The sequence below is a fragment of the Rhagoletis zephyria genome, unplaced genomic scaffold, assembly GCF_001687245.7.
Source record: "Rhagoletis zephyria isolate East Lansing unplaced genomic scaffold, Rhagoletis_zephyria_1.1 Rzeph_scaffold_05726, whole genome shotgun sequence".
Taxonomy (NCBI): domain Eukaryota; kingdom Metazoa; phylum Arthropoda; class Insecta; order Diptera; family Tephritidae; genus Rhagoletis; species Rhagoletis zephyria.
This window is the reverse complement of record NW_016162809.1, coordinates 12,834-30,935: the sequence shown is the minus strand read 5'-3', so window position 1 is coordinate 30,935 and position 18,102 is coordinate 12,834. Positions and strand designations below refer to the sequence as shown.

Below are 18,102 nucleotides of genomic sequence, written 5' to 3'. Positions count from 1 at the left end.
CTTGAGAGTTGTCACATAAGAATCTGTTAAATGGGCTTTTACCCAGTTATGCATATTTGGCATTGCTTGAGAGTTGTCACATAAGAATCTGTTAAATGGCCTTTTAGCCCAGTTATGCATACTTAGCGTTGCATGAGAGTTGTCACATAAGGATCTGTTAAATGGGCTTTGCGTGTAAGCGGTTACCCAACGCATAGCACTTAACATGTAGAATTCTGTTGGGTTTTGATTTTTACGTAAAAATGGTATAGCAGTGCAAGTATGCATAACTGGGATATTTGCGTGTAAGCGTGTAACGTCTAAAATGATGTTTAACCGGGAAGTAGTGATAACCAGGCATTGAGCAACAGGCCCTAACCCACTTAAACATTGTTACCGACGTAACCGGCACAATGTTAAGTGAATGGAGTCAGGAACGTCGGCAACGATGTTTACCTGGGGATTAGTGTTAAAAAGAGATAGTGAAAATAGTCCTTATTAATGTTAAATGGACATGGTGAAACAGCCCTAAATGTCATAAAGTAACGCCTTCTTTGTTGTATTGCCGAAAACTAAATGAAATATCATGCATGACAGCTATTTTGCATGGACGACTTACCACTCCATCTTGACTAGAGGTCTCACGGCACATACTTTCAAAACTGATACCATCCTTTGACGAAGGCGAGTTTTGTACACTTTGTGGCGGTGTTTCTAAATTAATTTTATTTATTATCTTTTGTGGAGTGCTTTCTGAGGAAGATGCGCTTGACAGACGTGCTGCATTAGAGAGACTTTCATCACTCGATTCTCCTGAAGCATTGTTGTCACTGTTCGCATATTGAATAAGTTCGCCGTGTACACGTCTATATTGGAATATTTGGTTATTTCCTGAATTCCACAATTGAAAGAATTACGTACCCTACTGAGCAAGATGGATCAGAGCCTGACCGGTTGCGAGGGATATGAATGGTGCCGATTCGTGAAAAGCCCAATAATTCAATCCCTTCTGCAGCGAACATTGGAATATCACAACGAACATGTGATCCCCGAAAAATATCTTGTGAACCTTTAAGTGGTGCGCTAGGTGTTCGTCGAAGTCGTTGTTTTTGATTCTTACCCAACTGTAAAGTCTGGTGACCATTTCCTGGGTCCGTAACAGAGCCATGATCGAAAATGCTCACAAAACTGGGTCTACGTAAAGACATAAATGAAGAAAACATTGTTTTTTTTGGATTTATAAAATAATTAAACAAATATTTGTATTTTAACGATTTTGATATCAAATTGTCATTTAAAAGGTAAATAGCAATTTTAAGCAGATGGCATAACTTACATGGACGCATTTCCCCAAACTTCATCGCCGTGAATCGAGTCGAGTGAGTCTGGTGTTGCACTGCGGGACCGTGTTCCAGTACTCGATTCCTATATTTAATTTTAAATCATAAAATGTAGAGTTGGATAAACAAGCTTTAAAGTTTTATTTACATCAAAATCTCGAAAAACATCTCTAATGTCTGGCTTGCGTTTTTGTCTATTTTTTGTCCGTCCACGTACTGTGTGATTCAAAGCTCGGACGCGTTGCTTGATGGCTTCGGCATGATGGGTGGATAGTGTCGCAAGGATCGGTTCCAAATGCGAAGTACGCAATTCGAGACCCTGTAACAAAACTTAGTAGTTAGTTTTTAATTTATACTTAATATATATAAATATATAATAGTTTAAAATAAGACATAAACAAAAAAATTCTGACAGACAAAGCTTGGACAGTAGTTCATATAGACTAGGTGAAAAAGTCATTAATAAAACCAATAATGTTTATTATTATTTACATTTAAATGCAATACATCAAGGCAAATTAATCATAACAGAAATGTTAGCTCTGTGTTTACATTTTCCAGTAAGAAACTATCCAGTAACCAAATTTTGAGAGTAAGCAAAGCAAAGCAAAAACTTGCAAAGTAGGGTAAATTGAGATAGCGAAAATGACAGGCTGTTTTTGCTGGATTTTAATTGAATAAATTTTTACTTGTAACAATTTGCCAGTTTATAAATACATATATGTATGTATGCATATAGAGTTTCTGATTTCCCTTTCGGTATAACTCAGCTCCCACAAGTATGCAGTGTGTATAATAGTACTAGGACTTTTCTTTACCTTTATATAGCTTTTTAATGGTTTTTGAGCTTAGGCTTGTATGGGAGGAGTGCGTAAAAATAAACCGATTACAGCCATTTTAAGGGTATATACTTATATTAGGTGCATTCTTTTGTAACCGAGCTACAAAAGAACACTCGCTTAAATGACGAAATACACGCAAAGCAACAACACAAACTCGGCTATTTATCCGAGCTCAGCCAGGTCGGTTAAAAAATACTCGACCTGAAGGCTAGTATTCGTAAGTTAAAAAACTGCTCTATTGTGAATTGTTAATGGGAAAGTGGAGAGGGAAATTTTTGTATAGAGTATATATATTACGCAAATACCTCGCATATTTACGNTATCCGAGCTCAGCCAGGTCGGTTAAAAAATACTCGACCTGAAGGCTAGTATTCGTAAGTTAAAAAACTGCTCTATTGTGAATTGTTAATGGGAAAGTGGAGAGGGAAATTTTTGTATAGAGTATATATATTACGCAAATACCTCGCATATTTACGCATTTAAATTGGTTTTTGTATCTAAATCCCGTTAAACTAATCACATTTTCTTGTCAGCTACCAACAGGGTTGCTTAAGTAGCTAAAAGGAAATTTTACCCGAGTTGAGCGTTCTTTTGTCGCTTGCTTACAAAAAAATACAGCTATTATTACTAGTAGGACCGGGCAGACGTTGTCCTGCTACACACCGATACACAGGCAGGTTACATGCATCGTAGATATTGTATTTTACGTTTCATTTGATATCGAAATTTATTATAGTTCACTACGTTTAAAAAAAAACGATATTTGGTTACGGTTCAAAAAACAGCTAGGGGAATGAATAATAGCGTTAAATTACACTATTATTGAAAATATATGAACGAAATTTCGGAGTCCTACATTCATCGGTGCACTTTGAATGAAATTTTTAAGGCTAGGCTTGTATGGGAGGTATGCTTCAAAAAATAAGCCGATCACAACCATTTTTCGTTTTTCTTGATTAATGTCCTTAAGCCCTACGCTTCTTCCAATTTTCTTCAGAAATTGGATGGGGCTATTACTCAAAACATCTAGTATTTTATACTTTTGCATTTATAATATCTCTAAACAATACCTTTGTTTGTTTATAATATGTAGTGTATATGTACATACATACCTGTTCGAATGGTTTCGTGAGTTGTGGAAAACCTGCCGCTACAAGCCACTCAGCTTCTAACTCGCCCTCTATTCGAATAAATTAATATTTAGTTGATAATCGGTACTTAAAAAATGTGTATTTTCTACAAACCTTCGTATTGTGTTTCTGGTTCATTGTTTGGCGAACTAGTCTGATATTCATTCAAAAATTCGCTATAATCTTGGTCAGAGGTGTTGTCTAAAGACGTGTTGCTGCTTGTCATTTTAACATGCTGACTTTTATTGGTATTTGGAAAATATGGCATATTGTTGCTTTGATCACTTTACGCCAAGAGAGGAAATCAGCGTGAATTAAGGAGTATGTGAGAATATTGCACTTTGGGAAGAATATTTAATCTTCCTGCACCGTTGCTCTTAGTTCCTTCCTGTTGGATGGGGGTTTTCACTTAAAATATTCCATATTGTCAATGTCGTCGCGTGCAATGTGGCTGCTCTTCGATATTTGAATAAGTTCCTGCTGCAAAACAAGAGTAAAATACCAATATAATAACGGTATCATGTTTTATGTATATATATACATTAGGGAAGTCCAAAAAGTTAAAAATCTTAAGCTCTCATCCCATAGGATTTTTCTAAAAGGAAGAGAAGAATACCCATATTTTTTCTTAAAAAAAAAGAAGATATGTATTTACAACTGCCTCAAAGCCAAGGTAAAATCATATAAGGTGGTGTTGCCAGAACAGCTGCTTTAATTCGCCTCGGTACACACATGTCAAAACTACTTATGAGTGAGTGCGAAAGTAAGTGTTGGAATTTTCTTTCCCTCTTCCTCCTTAAGCAAAGAATAGCTGAAATTTTATATTTGTGTACCGAAAACAAAACACAAATGCAGTTNAATTAAGGAGTATGTGAGAATATTGCACTTTGGGAAGAATATTTAATCTTCCTGCACCGTTGCTCTTAGTTCCTTCCTGTTGGATGGGGGTTTTCACTTAAAATATTCCATATTGTCAATGTCGTCGCGTGCAATGTGGCTGCTCTTCGATATTTGAATAAGTTCCTGCTGCAAAACAAGAGTAAAATACCAATATAATAACGGTATCATGTTTTATGTATATATATACATTAGGGAAGTCCAAAAAGTTAAAAATCTTAAGCTCTCATCCCATAGGATTTTTCTAAAAGGAAGAGAAGAATACCCATATTTTTTCTTAAAAAAAAAGAAGATATGTATTTACAACTGCCTCAAAGCCAAGGTNTTTGAATAAGTTCCTGCTGCAAAACAAGAGTAAAATACCAATATAATAACTGTATCATGTTTTATGTATATATATACATTAGGGAAGTCCAAAAAGTTAAAAATCTTAAGCTCTCATCCCCTAGGATTTTTCTAAAAGGAAGAGAAGAATACCCATATTTTTTCTTAAAAAAAAGAAGATATGTGTTTACAACTGCCTCAAAGCCAAGGCAAAATCATATAAGGTGGTGTTGCCAGAACAGCTGCTTTAATTCGCCTCGGTACACACATGTCAAAACTACTTATGAGTGAGTGCGAAAGTAAGTGTTGGAATTTTCTTTCCCTCTTCCTCCTTAAGCAAAGAATAGCTGAAATTTTATATTTGTGTACCGAAAACAAAACACAAATGCAGTTTTTGTTTTTGTACTACCGCTACCTCCTTATATGAATTCGCTTTGCCCAAAGCTTATGTATGAAGTTTCCACTATTTTATATGGGGGAAAAACACTTTTTCGTAGAAATTGTATAGAATTCTTGGAAATCAATATTTTTCGATCGGAAAGTGTGTTTCTCTTCAGGAGAATTCCAATAATAATGCCCAGGTCCTTATTTTTAACATTTTGTCATTTAACATTTTGGCTTTCGTTTGTATGGGAGAAAATGCCTACAACCGTCAATAAAAAAATTATTGAATATCAACACGATTTTCTAGCGTCTTGAAATCTGAACATTAACCTATTTAAATTTAATGAGGTACCAAAATTTTTCTAAAAATTCTAAATAAAAATTATAAAACTTTTTGAATTTTCTTAATTTTTGTACGAAGTTTGNATTTCTTGAGGAAAGAGTGAGGCAACAGGCTGTGAGGTATAAAAAATGTCAAAATTCCTTGGACACACACGCGAAATAATGGCAATTTTTTCTGGACCGTTTTCTTAAGAGCTGGATACTAAGCTTAAGCAAAGAATAGCTGAAATTTTATATTTGTGTACCGAAAACAAAACACAAATGCAGTTTTTGTTTTTGTACTACCGCTACCTCCTTATATGAATTCGCTTTGCCCAAAGCTTATGTATGAAGTTTCCACTATTTTATATGGGGGAAAAACACTTTTTCGTAGAAATTGTATAGAATTCTTGGAAATCAATATTTTTCGATCGGAAAGTGTGTTTCTCTTCAGGAGAATTCCAATAATAATACCCAGGTCCTTATTTTTAACATTTTGTCATTTAACATTTTGGCTTTCGTTTGTATGGGAGAAAATGCCTACAACCGTCAATAAAAAAATTATTGAATATCAACACGATTTTCTAGCGTCTTGAAATCTGNATGTCGGTAACGTCGATAAGGATGTTTAATCGGAGATTAGTGTCAACCAGGCTTTGAGCAAACGGCCCTAAGAATGTTTTGAAAAGATAGCTCACTTTTAGATGCTATCGCCGGCCAAAGTTAAGCTTTCTCAGCGTATTTTTTCAATTGCTTTGCATACGAACTATTCAACAACAACTTAGGGCCGGTTACTCAATGTTTGGTTAACACTAATCTCCGGTGAAACATTGTTATCGAGTCGAAGACGTTGACATTGAGTAACCGGCCCTTAGTCTGTTCCTTTGAACTGCGGACTAAAACCTGTGGAACTGTCAAACTACAATTTTACCCTCTCAGGTGAGAGTAAAAGGGGAACAGATGCAGAAGGGCACGGGAACGCAAAAAGCACTATTTCCTGTAAAAACGTCAGTCGGTTTGTTTACATGTCATTTGTACAACACTGATTTGGCTGAAATATCACTAACTAATTATTAAAATCTATACATATTCAAATATTTCGTTTACTTCCATGTTTTACAAATATAAGGTTCTTTGCTTACACCGCTTTCTGGTTTTGTTTGCACAGGCAAATCAGCTGATAGTTTGACACTTTTCATGAACGCACAGGAAAAATCTCCGGACTAAGGGCCCGTTGCTCAAATCCTGGTTGAGACTAATCATCGGTTAACATCGTTATCGACGTTTTCGACTCCATTCATATAACACGGTGCCGGTAACGTCAATAACGATATTTAACCGGGGATTAGTGTCAATCAGGCTTTGAGCAACCGGCCCTAAATCCTGTAACTTCTGACTAGGAACAGTTGCTCAGTTAACTTTCTCAAAAGTGTTCCCACTTACAGGTTTTATGTCAATAGGAACGACTTCCTGTAAGTTCTGACTAAATCCTGTAAACTGGACTGCTATTGGAAAAGACTAACAATAGGTTCTTTCCCTAAAAATCCGGACCAGATCCGGTAATTAGAGAATAAGCGAAAAGTTTGCTCTCAAAAATGGAACATAATCCAGAAGTACGGGAACGCAAAAAACCACATTTCGTGCCCAGAATTTGAGAAACAGCTTATTCGCGTTGTTTTTGTTTTTGTCACTTAAATGCAAACTCTTGGAAATTGAATTTTTGTTTCACAAATTTGATTTTAAGAATATAAAAATTGAAAATACATTCACTATTCCTTAAAAGCACCAAGTAAAAGCACCATGTAAACACAAAACAGCTGATATGCACATTGACGCTTTATCCATTTTTACCCGGAGAAAAAGTCCGGGTTGTTTTGGACAGGAAGAAGAAGACACTGACGATCCAATACGTTCCAATTTTCGCTCTTATTACCCATTTTGTTGAGTACGGGAATGATTTCTGGACTATTTTGGGCACCCACGGGATCCCACGTTGCGTACGGGAAAGAACCTTATGACACGAAGCAACTGCACATGTTGCTAAAAATTCCCTACTTACATCATTATCTGCAGCTTTTTAGGCAACAGTTACTAACCGAATCAGACGAAAAAATCAAGCGGTTTCCACAGCTTGCGAAGCCTGCTGGATATAAATTTCCTGACACAGTATTAGCTGAAATTTGTTGATGGAGTAGCACGAAGAGCGAATTTATAAACTGAATGAATGTGTATAAAATTGATGACTATATTTTTGTTGTTTTTATCTCTAATTTTATTATAAAAAAGCTCGGTAATCGCGATAACCTCGGTTATCTTAACAACCACTGATTTTCATCTGCCGCTATTACCGAGGGTTACTATACTTTGTTGCCCTTTATTCGCATTACACTTAATACTTGTTGCTCAAAATACTAAAATTGAGTATTAATTTTTTAAAATTTTATTAAAAGATTGCGAAAGGAAAAAAATGCATTTTTTCCAAAACTCCAAAATTCAAAAAAAGCACCTCCGTGAAAATTTTAGAATTTTTTAAGAACATACAGAGGTACCATGCAAAAAAAATGTTGCCCAAAAAATTATTAGTTTTTGACTTATTCGATTTTAAAAAATTTTAAATTTTTTGATTATTTTCAATATATTTTTGTAGCCCCTAGTATCCTCTTTAAATGTTTTTTATGGCTAAAATAGTGAATAAATAGTGACATTTTGAATTTCGCATAACTTTTGCAATTTTTTTATGAAATTTTTTTCTGTTGGTGGAACTTCATTATAGGTTTAAAGAAAACTTGTGACGAGTGTTGCCACTTGAAAATATTTTTAGGTACCAAAACGCATACCAAATCGGTTTCCAAACTACCAACATTTTTTGCATCATTAAAACAAGATTTCTTGAATTTGCTACACGAATTATCAGTAAAAATTAAAACTACACATAATATTGTTTACAGTATTGGTTATCAATTCACACCAATCTTTAAGGCTAAACAAAAGAAATTCGGGCCTTTAAGTAAAAGAATTATATTATTGTATAAACAACTTTTGTAAAAAATGTATATAAATACCTTTGAGATTTGTTCAATTCATATCAAATTATTTCAATTTCCAAATTTGTTTCAATTTGCATACACTCACCCTCTTTTACCACCACACTCACACTTTTCAAATTGAACATCACCAATTTTACTTTCAAGACGATAGGTAACTTCTTGTTCTATTTCAAAAGCTAATCGGTCATAGCTTTGGGAAGCGAGTTTTGGTTTGCAGAAAATTGTCTGCTTAGCAAAATATAGAAACAATCTTATACGTGTGAAGAAAGTGAAAGCAGTGTTTTGAACGTCTAAACGCAAATTAAGCGAACAAATTTTAATGTTGAATTTGGTTGTGTTTTCAAAACATTTTTGCCACACAAAAGCTTCATCAAACGAACCAAGCTACCAACGAAGAATGAAGCTACCAATTGGACCAAAACGGCAACGCTTCTTGTGACCAAATTTCATCAAAATCGAACAATTGCACTATGGTTTGGCGACTATAATTTGTCGGCCAAAGTCCAGAAGTAACCAAATTGATTAAAAACTTCGTATTCGGGAGTTTTTGAGGTCGCTGATGTCAGATTTTGATGTCAGATTTTGTAAATTCAAAATGACAACGATTGAAGGACAAGCCGGTCTACGCAGGCCTAAGAAGCCACTGCAATACATGTATTGCTAAGGAAACACCAATAGGCCCCAAGAACTAAGGATTTATAAGAATTTATTGATCTTTAGACAGACATTTAAATTTAATAATAATAATTTGTAATCAACTCTGTTTGTTTGGTTTTATAATTGATTTAGCCAATTTTTATTGATAGCACCGACAAATTATTATATTACCCAAACAATTTTTCGGTTGTGGTCAAAACAGTTCACGTTTTTGTATTAAATGTGCTGTTTATTTTAAAATTTTTTTTACATTTTTGAGTAGGTTTTTTAAACATGCTTTCATCTCCGATCTTTGAAGATACGGATCTGAATAAGCGACTTGAACACAGCTGGTTTGTCAAAAGCATACAACTGCGCAATTGTGCATTTGGTAAAGGCGATAGCATGAACGCTCTTCGAAAATATATATATTGACAAAATTAGTTGATAATATTTGGGAAGTGATAAACAAATACGAAGTATCCGTTATCAATAATTTTCCAAATTCTAAAAAACAGGACCCAATTATTGAGAATTTAGTAAAAGGAACGAGCCTTATGTGCGAAATTTTTCAAAAACTTTCCCTCGAATTAAATTCTATAAGGCAACAAGTTAATCAAAATGTGAGGTATAGATCATTTAATAGAAACTAGTACGTTGTCGAAATTCGACCACCTCTTTTTTTCATAAACTTTCACTTTTGGCTATCATGAGCACTCTATCATCATCTAAGACTAGTGAGTGATACGAATTTATCAAGAAGTAGGGAGGAATAGATTTGCATGGGATTTCGTTAACGTATTAATATATAAATAGTCGATGGTGAAACCAAAGCAGGCATTCATTGGCTGATAAAGAAATTCAGTTCGCACCTCCTCTTTGAAACACCTTTCGAACAAAAGAACAATCACTCAAATCGGTTGAAAAACATAGGAGTAGTAAGGAGGAATATATTTGTATGGGATTTCGTTAGCGTATTAATATATAGATAACTTTAGAAGTCCATATAGAAATCAGGATCTCGTGATAATAGAAGTTGGTTATGTAGATACCATTATAAATTTGGAGATAAGGCCCAAAAATGTGAACAACCATGTGCATTTTCGAAAAATAATAGAACAACGAAATAAAGTCGTCCGTTGTTGAGGCGACAAACAACGGAAATTTAGACATTTCCACGCATCGCCTATTTATATCTGATAAAACAAACAAACAAAGTTTTTTAACTGATAGTGGTGCAGAAATTTCGGTACCTTCAGTTACAAAATTTACTTGTACAAAACGTTCTTCAGATTTTATTCTTACTGCGGCTAACGGTTCAACGATTTCAACGCACGGTAAAAAACTTTTAATATTAATTTGTGGTTAAGACGTGAATTTCCGTTCACATTTTTTATAGCTGATATATCGCGATCACTCTGGCCACGGCTCGATGAACGAAGAACAAGGAGTCTATTAAGGCTTTCAAAGTCAAACGTCAGGCTTCTCACAGGAATACTAACGGGACACTGGACCATTGGCCACATGGCCGCCAGGTTCGGAGCCCCGCATAATGATTTCTGTAGAAGCTGCACGGATGAAGAGGAGTTAGAATCCGTCCAGCACTTCGAGGAAAACGCCTCAGGTTTCTTGGGAACCACTTCTTCGAGAATCTGGATATCTTGGGGANGCCAGGTTCGGAGCCCCGCATAATGATTTCTGTAGAAGCTGCACGGATGAGGAGGAGTTAGAATCTGTGCAGCACTTCGAGGAAAACGCCTCAAGTTTCTTGGGAACCACTTCTTCGAGAATCTGGATATCTTGGGGAAAGCTCCTCTTGAAGGACTGCTAGGATTCGCCAGAAAATCAAAATGGTTCGAAGACATGTAGGGATAGCCTTGGGGTAACCCCCATGGGCATCACAATGGGCCTCTGCGGCCTCCGAGTGAACTCTTTTTCAGAGCTGCTCGTTTAACCTAACCTAACCTATCGAAACCAATTATTGGTACAGATTTTCTTTACAAATACGGTCTCATAGTTGACTTGCAATGCAAACGTTTAGTTGATCCAGTAACAAGTCTTTCGGTTAACACAGTTTCATGTGTTCGTAACAAACACCAAACATTTTCGTAGTAAAGAACAGGTTGTTGTTGTTGTTGTAACAGCATACAAATTCCCCAAAGAGTTTTTGGGGAGTGTAGCTGGAGTGACAGTCGTCCTTGGCCAGATATAAATCTGGGTCGTTCCGGTTACGTAGACCCGACTGTCATGGGAACGTAGTAAAGAACAGGCATACAGGATTGTTGAAGGCGTATCCTTCTTTGATCGCTGAACCAGATTATTTTAAACCGGTTAAACATTCTACCGTTCACAGATTTTTTACTCAAGGAAATCTTTCATTCTTCAAGCCAAGGCGCTTGAATCCGATTAAATTCAAAGTAGTCCAAGACAAACTATACATATGCACAATTTACAAATGACATACGGTATATTAAAGGACAAAAAAATATTGTAGCTGACACAATATCTCGAGCTTTCGAAGTTTATGCAATTAAGAATCTNTATCCTTCTTTGATCGCTGAACCAGATTATTTTAAACCGGTTAAACATTCAACCGTTCACAGATTTTTTACTCAAGGAAATCTTTCATTCTTCAAGCCAAGGCGCTTGGATCCGATTAAATTCATAGTAGTCCAAGACAAACTATACATATGGAATTCATTGCACAATTTACAAATGACATACGGTATATTAAAGGACAAAAAAATATTGTAGCTGACACAATATCTCAAGCTTTCGAAGTTTATGCAATTAAGAATCCAGAACTAAATTTCAAAATTTAAGAAAATGAACAACCATGAATAAACATTTGGTGTGAAATCACAGGTGAGACCCCAAGACCGTTTGTACCAAACAGTTTACGCAAGACAGTGTTTAATATGTTACATGACACACACATCCTGGTACAAGAGCTACACGTCGTTTAATTATAAAAAAGTACTGTTGACCAAAAATGCACAAAGAAATTAATACTTGGTCAAAAGAGTGTATAAATTGTCAAAAATCAAAAGTTAATTNCAAGACAGTGTTTAATATGTTACATGACACACACATCCTGGTACAAGAGCTACACGTCGTTTAATTATAAAAAAGTACCGTTGACCAAAAATGCACAAAGAAATTAATATTTGGTCAAAAGAGTGTATAAATTGTCAAAAATCAAAAGTTAATCGTCACAATAAATCTCCAAAATTCCGATTCCCAAAAGTAGATTTGAGCAAATTCATTTAGATATTATTGGACCTCTGCCTGTATCGAAAGGACATCGTTACATTTTTACAAGAGTTGACAGGTTCACTCGTTGGTCCGAGGCCTACGCATTAAAGGACATTTCAGCGGCAGTGGCTGCAAATAAATTTTTCCGGGAATATGTTTCACGTTTTGGGGTACTGTTAGAAATCACTACGGATCAGGGAACTCAGTTTATGTCAAAATTGTTTTCGGAACTAACAAAATTGCTTGATAGTCATCACATTACAACTTCTGCATATCATCCTCAAGGGAATGGTATGGTGGAACGATTTCATAGGCAGTTAAAAGCTACGATAATAGCTAGAAATGAAACCAACAGTTGGTATGATNTACGGATCAGGGAACTCAGTTTATGTCAAAATTGTTTTCGGAACTAACAACTTCTGCATATCATCCTCAAGGGAATGGTATGGTGGAATGATTTCATAGGCAGTTAAAAGCTACGATAATAGCTAGAAATGAAACCAACAGTTGGTATGACGAGCTTCCGATAATACTTCTGGGTTTACGATCAGAGTATAAGGAAAATATTTCAGCCACACCATCTGATATGGTTTTTGGGCAAAATTTGCGTCTACCCGGTGAACTTGTCGTTCCATCTAAAGAAGGTTTTTCTCCAACTGATATTTTAGGCAACTTACGTGAACATTTTAAAAGTTTTAACTCAAATTTGAGGCAAAGACTTGTAAATTTGTTTTTATGCGCGTTATTAATACAAGATCATTGCCACAACCATACGAAGGACCATATAAGGTTCTGGAAAAAACAAAAAAATATTTCAAACTTGAAGTAGATAATGAAGTTAAAACAATTCCTATAGACAGACTAAAACCAGCAATCAGTGAAACAGAACTAACATGTGAAACCATCACCTATATAATGAATAACACAGCATCAAACAAGAAACGAGCTACTTTTAATTTATATAACATTAGTTTTCTAGAAGGGGGAGTATTGTAGGGTTTGTATCTGTGTTATTGTCTTTTATTGTACAGAAAGTACAGTAAAGAATAAGAAAGAATATTGTACAGTATTCACTTCAACTTTGTAATTTTAGAAATTTTAGGCTTAAGTGATTTTTGTTGTTCGAACATCAAACAGAAAATTTTCATTATTCAAACTTTTCTCGTCTTGCTAACAACATACAAATGAATTAAGTTTTGTTAGCTTTTTATAATCAAAATTTATTTAAAATAAATATCCTTTGAATAATCTACAATGGAGTACAATAACCTTTGCAGCAACCAAATAGCTTAAAATAAATAATATTAAAAAACTTTTTAATATACAACGCTTTTATAAATGGACTAAAAAGTAGAAAATAATATTTCTCAGTCCCATAGAATTTGTTTTGATAACTTTTGATTTTGAAATTTTAGCAAAAGTCATTATAAACAATCTATGAAATTGAAATTGAAAAACGTGGAGCGCATGCAATACAAAGCATTCGATTTAATTGACAATAGTCAAACTACATAACGTAGACCTAAAATTTCTACAGCGAAAGTAGAACTTTGAAATCGATTTTAAGCGGTCGTTATTCATATACCCACATACATACATACATATATTACTTTTCATATCAATTCAAGTGTATTACAATACCAATTACCAATAAGAATACACAACAAAAGAATGAAAGTCGTTAGAACGTGGAAAGATAGCGATGGCTGAAGTAAAAAGTGCTACACCATGTTACAGTTTTGCCCGTCACTGTATATTATACGCGAAGCCATTTTTTGTGCAGCATAAAAGATTTGCACTGTTCGCTCGATTTTCAAAAATGGGGTGTCAAATCAAAGCGCTTAGCCTGTAGATGTGCAATAAGATTTCACTTTTTCGAAAAGAGTTGTCACCTGTTAAATAATTAAACTCAAGTTATTTATTAATCAATGCCTTCAGATCCGCACCGTCCGTTCGATTTTCAAAAGTGAGGTATTAAATTAAAGGGATTAGGGCATGGATGTTCAAGAAGGTTTTACTATTTCGAAAAAAGTTGCCACCTGTTAAGAAATTAAGCTCAAATTAATTAAAAAGTTAAATCAATTATTGAATATGGGTATCAATCGAAAGGGGGTTGAAAAGGCTTTATTAAGAGCGAAATACACCACACAAGCGGCTTGTCAAACATTCTTCAAACCTACTTTTCCCATTTCGCCATACACCATGCAAACATGACTCGTTCAAGCAAAGAATTTTAGTTTTCTTCCAGCTCGCAATGCTAAATATTGTGGTTTTCTTTCATTTTCCTCTCTTACGTCCTTACTCGGTGAAAATTTCGTTGCGAATGAGGCGATTTTGCTATACACAACGCAAGCGGTTTGATCAAACATCAACATGGCGGCCAGAAAATCAAAAAATTTTGAGTTTTGCTCAAATTTCCCTCAAGCGGTTTGTCAAACCTTCAAACACCCCCATACACAGCACAAATGGCTTGAAGCAAAGGGAAATTTCGCTTGGTTTGTCAAACCGCTTGTGTGGTGTATTTCGCTCTTAACTTAACTGCGTATAGGAGGGTTGCCACATGTTAAAAAAATTTAATTCAATTTTAATTAAAGGAATTTGGTAGTGAATAAGGTATCGCTATATGGGTGTCATACAAAAGAGGTTTAAGAAGGTAGTAGTTAGAAAATATTTTGAATAGGGTTGCCACCTATTTGAGAAGTTCAATTGAATTATTTTTTGTATGAAATATCAACGATGGATGTCAAATGAAAGAGCTTCAAGAAATACTTAGTTTGACAATTTAGAACATTTTTGATGTGTTAAAACTAAAATTATTTAATAAGTTAAATGAATTACTAACCGATGGTTATCAATGGAAATGGCTTTAAAATCCTTTATTTAAGAACTATATTTAGGAGGATTGCCAAGTGTTTAAAAAATAAATTTCCACTTAATTCATCAGTTATATGAAATATTTACAAAAATGTCAGACGAAAAATATTTAAGGAAATTTTAGTTCGAAAATAATTTTTAAGAGGGTTGCCGCCTGCTTTGAAAGTGGTATTTCGTTTAAATATACATAAGTTACATGAAATTTTAAAATATGGTTATCAAAAGAACAAGTGTTAAGAAATCTTTAAGCTGAACGTCTTTTTTTTTGTTGAAAAAATTAGGCTCAAATTATTTAATAAGTTAAATGGATGGTCAAAAGATGGGTATCAATCGAAATGGGTTTGAAAATAATTTATTTCTAAACTTTATTTAGGGGAGTTGCCATGCGCTTAAAAACTTAAATTCATCAGTTAATTGAAATATGTATAACAATGCCAGGCGAAAGATTTTAGTTTGCAAATACTTTTAAAGGGGCTGCGACCTGTAAGAAAACTATAGGCTGCTAATATGGTTAATTATAGTTGCCATCTATTTTTTTTGAAGGTCATCACATCTGCATCGTTATTTCGAATTTCCAAAATGAGAAGTCAAATTAAAGAACTGTGACTCTACATAGATGTGCACAGGTTTTATTTTTTGCAGTGACATGGAGATTTGAAATTTGCTGAAATGAAAACCGACACCATGCGAGACCTCTCATCACTGAGAAATGGTTTAGATTAATCATTAGGATTATTTTTAGAGGTTTTTGAATAGGGTTTCCACCTGTTTAAAAAATTTAATTAAATGTTGGCGTTTTGACGCCATGCGGGTTCACTAGTTAATTTTAATTTTTGGAGTCTCTATAGAGGAATCTGAATTTTGGCCCTGTGCGACACGCCTTAACCGCCTCCAATAGGGACCCAAATTTGTATGTGATTTCTGTGACCGTGGGGTTACCGATTGAAGGGGTGAGATTGAAAAAAATCGCTCATTTGATTTTTAAGGACCACCCTAATGTACATACATATATGCAAATTTTTTATTACATTTTTATTTGCTTTATTTAATATTACAAATTTTAAAGTTCCATATTCTGCTATAGGTGGTACCATTTTCGAATTCCGTTAGATTTAAAATCAGAATGATAATATAAAATTTTTCTTTACTTTATTTTTCCTGAATTCGAAAAAGCATCTGTGAAGTGCAAAAACGTACTACCAAATTATTTGTGTATGAGGTGATTGTAATAGAAACTTGTTTAAAGATTACGTCTGCATGACGACTCCTCACTTAAAGTAAGTTTTGTCAAATCTAATTAAAAATGGGGTATTTATGGATATCTCTAGGCTAGCTACTATTTTTATCAAATTATAATTTTTAACTGCAGGGTATATTTGTATCTATATATGTATACCTATACTGTACATATACTGCTTTTTTGTAATAAAATGAATTTGTGCATCAAATGTTAGTTAAGGTATTATACATAAATACATGCATTGTGTGTGCTATTGGTCTTGTATTAAACATACTATATTATTTATTTATATAAAGCTTTAGTACCCAGCTTAATTTATGTGCATATACACAAACACTGCGTACTAGAGTAATTTTAGTATCTGCACCCATACCAAATTTTTTACAGACGAATTTTGATTTCGGCCAAGGTAAAGATGCGGTGGGGTGAATCGAAGAAACATATCACTAATTGAAGCAATTCGTTCCGATTTGGACCAAAAAGCGGTATATNCTTTACTTTATTTTTCCTGAATTCGAAAAAGCATCTGTGAAGTGCAAAAAAGTACTACCAAATTATTTGTGTATGAGGTGATTGTAATAGGAACTTGTTTAAAGATTACGTCTGCATGACGACTCCTCACTTAAAGTAAGTTTTGTCAAAACTAATTAAAAATGGGGTATTTATGGATATCTCTAGGCTAGCTATTATTTTTATCAAATTATAATTTTTAACTGCAGGGTATGTTTGTATCTATATATGTAGGTATACTGTACATATACTGCTTTTTTGTAATAAAATGAATTTGTGCATCAAATGTTAGTTAAGGTATTGGTCTTGTATTAAACATACTATATTATTTATTTATATAAACGGGTACTAAAGCTTAATTTATGTACATATACACAAACACTGCGTACTAGAGTAATTTTAGTATCTGCACCCATACCAAATTTTTTACAGACGAATTTTGATTTCGGCCAAGGTAAACATGCGGTGGGGTGAATCGAAGAAACATATCACTAATTGAAGCAATTCGTTCCGATTTGGACCAAAAAGCGGTATACAATTTGCTGAAAATATAATAACTTGCGAAAGCTTTAAATACTTTTATTTCACAGTTGAATAAAAAGTTATAGAAATTGGTACTTATTTGTATGTACCAGAGTTTGGTAAAATGTATTCGAATGATAAATAACAAAAAAATAAATTGTTGTTTCCGTTATTCGTAAATAGTAAATAATTTAGTTTATTGAAAGAAAAATTAATCGAATGACGGATAAATTATTATTATATTAAACGGAACTCAACTAATTAACAATCGCTGCTCAGTCATGAAATTTTGTATACAAATAGCTTTTGGTAACCACCATGTTTTCGGCTAAAAAAATTTTACTTTTTTTCGGGTAGGTGGACCAGGGACCGGTCTATTCGAAAAAATCTTGTTATAGTCCGATTTGCTTAAAATTTAGTACGTAAGTAGCTTTTTAGCATATATTAGCATATATGACCCATTTTTTCCGGGAAGTGGTCCAGGGACCGATCTATTCGAAAAAATCGAATTTACGGTCCGATTTGCTTAAAATTCGGTGCGCAGGTAGCTTTTTAGCATGTATTAGCATATGTGATCAATTTTTTCCGAGAGGTGGACCAGGGACCGATCTATTCCAAAAAATCGCATTTTTGGTCCGATTTGCTTAAAATTCGGTACGTAAGTAGTTTTTTAGCATATATCAGGATATATGGTCCACTTTTTCCGAGAAGTGGACCAGGGACTGATCTATTCGAAAAAATCGTATTTACGGTCCGATTTGCTTAAAATTCGGTACGTAGGTAGCTTTTTAGCATATATTA

At 34.3% G+C, this 18,102-nt stretch overlaps 1 protein-coding gene across 1 annotated transcript; it reads right to left on the bottom strand.

Moving 5' to 3' along the window:
• Window positions 1-243: 243 nt before the first annotated feature.
• On the bottom strand, window positions 244-3,772 carry LOC108372409 (uncharacterized). The gene is made up of 6 exons (XM_017628080.1): window positions 3,406-3,772; window positions 3,274-3,341; window positions 1,468-1,638; window positions 1,316-1,404; window positions 901-1,173; window positions 244-845 (listed from the first exon to the last, which is right to left on the bottom strand). Exons 1-6 carry the CDS (start codon window positions 3,557-3,559, stop codon window positions 515-517), a joined length of 1,086 nt encoding a protein of 361 aa, XP_017483569.1. The 5' UTR covers window positions 3,560-3,772; the 3' UTR covers window positions 244-514.
• Window positions 3,773-18,102: the final 14,330 nt, after the last annotated feature.

What these genes read in the sequence shown, in the direction of transcription:
- LOC108372409 (XM_017628080.1), bottom strand. Translation starts at nt 3,559, where the DNA reads ATGCCATATTTTCCAAATACCAATAAAAGTCAGCATGTTAAAATGACA. An exon ending in ACCAGAAACACAATACGAAG is followed by an intron (nt 3,342 to 3,405) that starts GTTTGTAGAAAA and finishes TTATTCGAATAG; the next exon opens with AGGGCGAGTTAGAAGCTGAG. An exon ending in GATCCATCTTGCTCAGTAGG is followed by an intron (nt 846 to 900) that starts GTACGTAATTCT and finishes ATTCCAATATAG; the next exon opens with ACGTGTACACGGCGAACTTA.